Genomic DNA, 8531 nt, shown 5'->3' with positions numbered 1-8531 from the left:
TTTTGTTCTTTTTCGTTTTAATTTCCTCGCATTTAAATTCTCAAATTCTCTTCCTGACATCACATTCTGCCATCACTTTCACAACCTAACGGGCAAACAGGGAAAAGGATTATAAAATGATTACAGGTCAGATATAGAAATAATAGGAAGGACAAAAGGTATACATAAAAGAACAAGAATTATTGCATATGATACCAATCAACAAACTGAGCTCAGTTTAACACACTGTAATATATGCACTATCAGTCAGTGATTGCTACTGTTTCAGAAATCTGTTTAAATTTGAAGTTTGACACACACATTCAGATTTATTTTAACAATCTACAAATAACCATACACAAACACAAAAATAGAAACCCAGCAGAAAAAACCTTTATCAAAGAGACACTCAAGTTATTCCCTCTTCTACCCCTGCCATAATATTCTTCTTCTGCGTTCGTGGGCTGAAACTCCCATGTACACTCGTGTTTTTACACGAGTGGAATTTTACATGTATGACCGTTTTTACCCCGCCATTTAGGCAGCCACACGCCGCTTTCGGAGGAAGCATGCTGGGTATTTTCGTGTTGCCATAACCCACCGAACTCTGACATGGATGGCAGGATCTTTTCCATGCGCACTTGGTCTTGTGGTTGCATGTACACACGAAGGGGGATAAGTCACTAGCAGGTCTGCACACAAGTTGACCTGGGAGATCGGAAAAATCTCCACTCTTAACCCACCAGGCGGCCGCGGCCGGGATTCGAACCCTCGACCTTCCGATTACGAGGCCGACGTCTTACCACCCCGCCACAGCGCCCGTCACCATAATATTATGTTCAGCCATTCTTCAGTGAAAATGAGCAAAAATCATTACTTTCATCAAAATGCACGGACAAAATTATAATGACCCCAAACCACCCTGAATGTGCGTTTTCTTCTCTAAACATAATATTTAACAAGTACTTAGCCAATAGACATATCTAGAACATGCAGTATGTCTGCCTTTTGTTGTATGACACAACTTTAGTTTGTACCCTTGTGCAAAAGCATGCAACGTTTTTGCATGGTTATACCACTTTTCATACTAAAGTACCTAACTTCTACTCTTTTTGTGTGGATGAAATTGTCTTACTGCTCTCGAATTGCAAACACATTTTTCTCTCCAATTCTTACTGCCATCGGCATACCTGTTAAATTCCATAGCTTTTTTCAGAAATTAACAAAATTAGTGTAATCAGCAAGAAAACAATATTTACAAAACATTGAAATCATTCAGCTTCTTCGTCTGTCCAAATTGGCTCTCTTTTTTTCTTTCGGACAAAACATTTTTAATTAGGATGCCCAACCTGCACATTGCTCAGAAAGCCAAATTTGATGCTTGTGATATCTTACACAATTATACAATCTGTATTGCAGTTATCAAACTACAAGGGCAGCACACATACATAATGTAATACCTTTGATAAAAAAAAAACTTCAACATCATCCACATTGACAAATATTATACAACATGTGGTTAAAATGATAAAGGCAGTACATGTTCAACATTAAGGAGTACATTTCTTTCTGGACCTGGCAATATGAGAAGCATAATCCTTGTAAATTTAAAAGTTAAAACATCTTTTACTTGATTTTCAGAAAAAAACAAACATTTGTGTAGAAGCAACGGAAAGCAAATCCATCTATGCGCTGGTCAAATACCAAAGTCTATAAATTGACACATTCATGCTCTCCAATATGCATTCTTTTTATGTCCTTTTCATCACTAATTTGTGTACTTTTGGGGGGACTGGAACTTCTCAATTGCAGACATTATTTGCTATTCAAACCAGACCTAACAATATACAGCAACAAAGACTATGTAACTCATTCTTGTACATATTTTCCACCATTCTAATAATTTACAATTTGCAAGATGTAGTTAAGCAGGAACAGATGGGTTGCTGCATGGCTGCTGGGCGGCTAATTTCTCAGAGCTTGCAATCTGAAATCAAAATCATATAACAATGATGATTTGAAAGTTTAACTGAAAATAAGTTCAAACTATGCGTTCACATCTAAAAACAAAGATACATACACCCAGTTTGGAGATGCATACATACTTTTGTTCTCTCTTCTGTAGGCTCTTACACATACATGCGCATACACACATATTCTCTCTTTCTCTGCCCCTCTAGCCCTGTACGTCTGCCTGACTGCATGGGGTTTTTTTGCACGGTATGAATGGCATTCTTTCTGTGACTCTCCTCCATCTTCTAGCTTGTTCATTCACCTTTTCTCCCTCTTCTATTTTTCTTACCTGTCTGGGGCTTACACCTTGAAGTTACTATAAATCTTTAAATAAATACACTAGTCACTACACCTTAATACCTCCCAAAATGTGGGAATACCAGGTCTTAAAAAGGAGGGAGTCTTAAAATAGAGGTAAATTTACAGAAGTAACGAACAGAGCATATATGATAAAAATAAAAAGGGGGGAAGTCTTAAGTGTGTGTGTATGGGGGGGGGGGGGGGCTAACAAGGGGGGTTCCACTGTATCTATCTGTTTCTATGTGCCTTACCTTCTGGACAAATCGTCCTCACGGTCCTGTTCAGTTGACTTGGAGGTGGACGCCACAGAGGCAGAGGGGGCGTGCAAGTCTTTCAGCTGGTCAATCACCTCCAGGCCGTTCTCCTCCGCTACCTGAGTGATCAGCGCCTCCACCTGGTCTGTCGGTGCTGACAGTGTCATGGCCGCTCCCATTGCCTGGTCCATCGTCTGAGAGAAAGCATAGCAAGGTTACATTTTTGTTCAAATAATAATGTGCCAAAGCACCTTACAGTGAGCAAAAGAACCATGGTGAGAGTAATAAATAACAAGTCGCGTAAGGCGAAATTACTACATTTAGTCAAGCTGTGGAACTCACAGAATGAAACTGAACGTAGTCCGCCGCTAGTGCAAAAGGCAGTGAAAGTGATGAGCCTGTTTGGCGCGGTAGCGGTTGCGCTGTGCTGCATAGCACGCTTTACTGTACCTCTCTTCGTTTTAACTTTCTGAGCGTGTTTTAAATCCAAACATATCATATCTATATATATACGACTAGTGTCTGTGTGTCTGTGTGTCTGTGTGTGTGTGTGTGTATCTGTCTGTGCGCGATGCACGGCCAAAGTTCTCGATGGATCTGCTTCAAATTTGGTGGGCATATTCAAGTAGACCCGGGACACGACACAACCTGGTCGATATTTCAACACGTGCTCTCAGCGCGCAGCGCGGAACCGATTTTGGTTCCACCTCAGCTATTTTGGTTCCACCTCAGCTTACCCGGGCCCCCATACCGACACACCATAGCCGCTACACCACATCACAACGCCAAAGTTCTCGGTGGATCTTTTTCAAATTTGGACACCGTATTCAGCTACACCCCGGACACAATATCATCGATGAGATATTTCAACACGTGCTCTCAGCGCGCAGCGCTGAACTCATTTTCGTTTTTGGGTTCATTTCACCATTATAAGTAACTCTTCCTTATCTTCTCCAGTGTTTGGCGTTTATCTCCCTTCCTTCGTGTGGCTTTCCCGTTCAGTTCTAAGTTACTACACTGCGCTGTCCACTGCGCTGAGCGTCTTCGGATATATTCCCGGCGTTCTGTTACTGTTACTATTTTTAGAAGGTCAACGCAGTGTACAGAACGTAAATTGGACCCGTAAATTATCCTCACTGTAAAAGTGCAAAGGTCGAATCAATTTATAGCCACGCGAAAAATACACTGTCATCTATCTCTCTATAGATACGGCTTCTCTGTGTTTGTGTGTGTGTGTGTGTGAGTGTGTGTGTCTCTATGTAAGCAACACCTGTGCATTGTTCAGTTCTGTTTGTGATGTGGTCTGGCGGCTTTTGTGTAATTTTATGTACTGGCCTTCCTTTGAGAAGCCATAACTTGCTCAGTCCTGTTTGAGTGGAGTTCGCCTCCAAAGGTGATTAACACGATTACATTCGTCGACAAGGATGGGACTCGATATGGTCAGGAATGGCATTATGGCCACTGAATCATTTTCGTGCTGTTCCCATTCCACGAATCTGGGAGGGACCTAAGCTTGGCGGGTCCATTGTTCGGACCCGGCGAAGCCGGCGTACGGCTCTAAGTACTTCTTCCCGGCGAAGCCGGCTACCCGGCGAAGCGGGTATTCATTCTAGTATCTATATGTTTTTGGAATCAGGAACCGACAAGGAATAAGATGAAATAGTTTTTAAAACGATTTCGGAAATTTAATTTTGATCATAATCTTTTTTTTTCAGAGCTTGTTTTTAATCCAAATATAACATATCTATATGGTTTTGGAATCAGAAAATGATGAAGAATAAGATGAACGTAAATTTGGATCGTTTTATAAAAAACAAATTTTTTTTTTACAATTTTCAGATTTTTAATGACCAGTCATTAATTAATTTTTAAGCCACCAAGCTGAAATGCAATACCGAAGTCCGGCCTTCGTCAAAGATTGCTTGGCCAAAATTTCAATCAATTTGATTTAAAAATGAGGGTGTGACAGTGCCGCCTCAACTTTTACAAAAAGCCGGATATGACGTCATCAACATTTGTCGCAAAAAAGAAAAAAACGTCCGGGGATATCATTCCCAGGAACTCTCATGTAAAATGTCATAAAGATCGGTCCAGTAGTTTAGTCTGAATCGCTCCACACACACACACAGACAGACACACACACACTTATACACCATGACCCTCGTCTCGATTCCCCCTCTATGTTAAAACATTTAGTCAAAACTTGACTAAATGTAAAAAGGGCAAAAAATACTGTAATCCCACCTGAGTACAATATTTTTTGGTCCTAACAGTGAGATTTCCTCAGAACTTTGAGGATGAGTCATTGAGAAAAATGTTATGTCTATTTCAAATCACTCAAATTTACAAACTGGTGATGAAAGAAAAAACAAAATCCATCAAAGTTGAATTGAAGAAATCTTTTTATAACAATGGAGCATACATTTTTGTCTCTGTGAGACATGAGCTCAAACTTATGCTGAGAAACGCAAACACATGCACGCGCGCACACTCACACACACACAAACACAGAGCGATACTTACAGAAGTTCTGACATCCAGATCTTCAAACTGTTTCTCAAATTTGCCCATAATTTGTTCCACCTGCAAAAAGAGACAATTAACATTTGTTCACATCAGAAATAATTCATGTAAAAAATAGCAAACATAAAATCAATAAAGAACAAAACTAAATGTGGTTCGCCTGTTTCTGTATTCATACAAAATTATGTGAAAACACATTTCCTTGAAATAAATATCACTATTCTTGAATCTGATAACACAGACACACACACACACATAGTTATACATCCTCTCACTCCATGTCATTGTCATACATCCAAAGAAAACCAAGGGCAACCAACATATACCACACACAAAAACAAAAAAAGCAAAATGTGTTGCATCCCCCTCCGCCCAACCCAAAAGGATCATACCTTCTGTAAGTCCATAGATGCCATGGCTTTGTCCAAAGATTTGCAAACACCCTGGATGTCTTTGGCTACCTACAACAAAAATGAGAAATTTTAGGAATATACATGTATGCAACATGAAACAACTAAAAGATACAATATAGACAATCAGCAGAAATACACAACAAAACATGACACGACAACTCCCAATGGACAATCGACAACTTCCAGACACAAAAGTTGTACTATCTTTCCAAGAAATCAACCCCTTTTTAAATCTTACATGAACTGCAACTGTTTTTTCTTTAACAATTATTCGCATTCCTAGCCACTGACTGTTTGCAGAAGTTATATCTTTTCTCACATATTGCAGCAAGCTTGGTGACCTGTACTTTTATAGAAAGAAATTGGCGTTTATCTATGTTAATTTAGCACACAGATAACCTTTTTCTATGTTAATTTAGCACACAGATAACCTTTTTCTATGTTAATTTAGCACACAGATAACCTTTTTCTATGTTAATTTAGCACACAGATAACCTTTTTCTATGTTAATTTAGCACACAGATAACCTTTTTCTATGCTAATTTCTCATCAGTTGTACACACAATCGACGGGCACAGTGGCGTGGTGACAAGACGTCGGCCTCCTAATTGGGAGGTCGTGAGTTCGAATCCCGGTCGCTGCCGCCTGGTGGATTAAGAGTGGAGATTTTTCCGATCTCTCAGGTCAACTTATGTGCAGACCTGCTAGTGACTTAATCCCCTTCGTGTGTACACGCAAGCACAAGACCAAGTGCGCACGGAAAAGATCCTGTAATCCATGTCAGAGTTCGGTGGGTTATAGAAACATGAAAATACCCAGCATGCCTCCCTCGAAATCGGCGTATGCTGCCTGCATGGTGGGGTAAAAACGGTCATACACGTAAAAATCCACTCGTGCTAAAACATGAGTAAACGTGGGAGTTTCAGCCCATGAACGAAGAAGAAGAAGAAGTACACACAAACAATCCATTTTTTGCTATGAACATTATGCTGATAGACATGCAGCCTGTAACTATTCATTCACCAGTTTTTCTCAGACACTCAGTAACACACTCATTACCCAACGACTGAACCACACACTTGCAAGCAGACAGAGAGGCAGACAAACACACACAGATCGACACTCTTAAACACATGACAACAACTCACATGTTTCATTGTCATAGCAGTCTGGACCTTTGAAGCCACAGCATCTACCCTGGCAGCAAAACGAAGATAGTTCAGGCCTTCATTCTTTTTTCGTATTGCGTTCTCCGCGTAGATCTTTGCGCCCTCGATATTCTTTTGTTGCAAGGCCTGCAACAGAAAGGAGAAGCATTTTACGACTCCTTGGCTAATATAATTAAACAAGAAACCCATGATATATGGAGCCAAGTGCAAGACTGGCTACAGTGGACAACTCTTATAGTTATAAGACCTCAACAAATCTGAGAAAATCAGGTATTAACAAGTCCCGTAAGGCGAAATAACAACATTTAGTCAAGCTGTCGCACTCACAGAATGAAACTGAATGCACTGCTTTTTACACCAAGACCACATACTCGTAGTTTCGTCAGTCCACCGCTCGTGGCAGAGGCAGTGAAATCGACAAGCCATGCAGAATAGTGCGGTAGTGGTCGCGCTGTGCTGCATAGCACACTTTTCTGTACCTCACTTAGTTTTAACTTTCTGAACGTGTTTTTAATCCAAACATATCATATCTATATGTTTTTGGAATCAGGAACCGACAAAGAATAAGATGAAATTGTTTTTAAATCGATTTCGGAAAATTAATTTTAATCATAATTTTCATATTTTTAATTTTCAGAGCTTGTTTGTAATCCAAATATAACACATGTATATGTTTTTGGAATCAGAAAATGACGAAGAATAAGATGAAATTGTTTTTGGATGGTTTAATAAAAAAATAATCTTAATTACAAGTTTCCGATTTTCAATGACCAAACTCATTCATTAGTTTTTAAGCCACCAAGCTGAAATGCAATACCAAACCCCGGCCTTCGTCGAAGATTGCTTGGCCAAAATTTCAATCAATTTGATTGAAAAATGAGGGTGTGACACTGACAGTGCCGCCTCAACTTTTACAAAAAGCCGGATATGACGTCATCAAAGGTATTTATCGAAAAAAAGGTCCGCGAATATCATTCCCAGGAACTCTCATGTCAAATTTCATAAAGATCGGTCCAGTAGTTTAGTCTGAATCGCTCTACACACACCCACACGCACAGACAGACACATACACCACCCAAGGACTGGGTGGCCAAGCAGTAACGCACTTGCGCTCGGAAGCGAGAGGTTGCGAGTTCGACCCTGAGTCAGGGCGATAGCAATTTTCTCCCCCCTTTCCTAACCTAGGTGGTGGGTTCAAGTGCTAGTCTTTCGGATGAGACAAAAAACCGAGGTCCCTTCGTGTACACTACATTGGGGTGTGCACGTTAAAGATCCCACGATTGACAAAAGGGTCTTTCCTGGCAAAATTGTATAGGCATAGATAAAAATGTCCACCAAAATAGCCGTGTGACTTGGAATAATAGGCCGTGAAAAGTAGGATATGCGCCGAAATGGCTGCGATCTGCTGGCCGATGTGAATGCGTGATGTATTGTGTAAAAAAAAATTCCATCTCACACGGCATACATAAATCCCTGCGCCTTGAATATGTGCGCGATATAAATTGCATAAAATTAAAATAAAAAATAAAATAATGGGGGGCCCGGGTAGCTCAGGTGGTAGAGCACTGGACTTGTGATCGAGAGGTCGCTGGTTCGAATCCGGGCCGGGACGGACACGGGTCAACTTTATGTGTGCAGACCCAGAGACGGTATCCATCTCCCACCCCCGTGTCACCACAATGGCACGTTAAAGATCTTGGTCATTCTACCATAAGTGCAGATGGCTGATACCACCTAAACACGCAAACATCAAAAGCCGTGAGGGCGTAAAAACTCGAATCGTATAAACCAATTCATGTCCAATATAGGCAATTAAGACCTGACGGACAATAAGCCCCTTAAAATTTACTTACTTTTTTTTACTAAAAAATAAACAAAAA

The 8531-nt window shown here is 40.4% G+C and overlaps 1 protein-coding gene across 1 annotated transcript in view; it reads right to left on the bottom strand.

Moving 5' to 3' along the window:
* The window catches only part of LOC138963079 (charged multivesicular body protein 1a-like), a 12640-nt gene continuing 4109 nt past the window's right edge, over positions 1-8531 (bottom strand). The window contains exons 3-7 of the mRNA XM_070335088.1: positions 6631-6777; positions 5462-5530; positions 5070-5129; positions 2544-2740; positions 1-1966 (exon numbers count right to left, since the gene is read on the bottom strand). Coding sequence (XP_070191189.1) covers positions 1945-1966; positions 2544-2740; positions 5070-5129; positions 5462-5530; positions 6631-6777 — 495 coding nt within the window. The 3' untranslated portion in view covers positions 1-1944. The remainder of the gene's footprint in view (positions 1967-2543; positions 2741-5069; positions 5130-5461; positions 5531-6630; positions 6778-8531) is intronic.

The sequence above is a fragment of the Littorina saxatilis genome, linkage group LG1 (assembly GCF_037325665.1).
Source record: "Littorina saxatilis isolate snail1 linkage group LG1, US_GU_Lsax_2.0, whole genome shotgun sequence".
Taxonomy (NCBI): domain Eukaryota; kingdom Metazoa; phylum Mollusca; class Gastropoda; order Littorinimorpha; family Littorinidae; genus Littorina; species Littorina saxatilis.
This window is presented reverse-complemented; position numbering and strand designations above follow the sequence as displayed.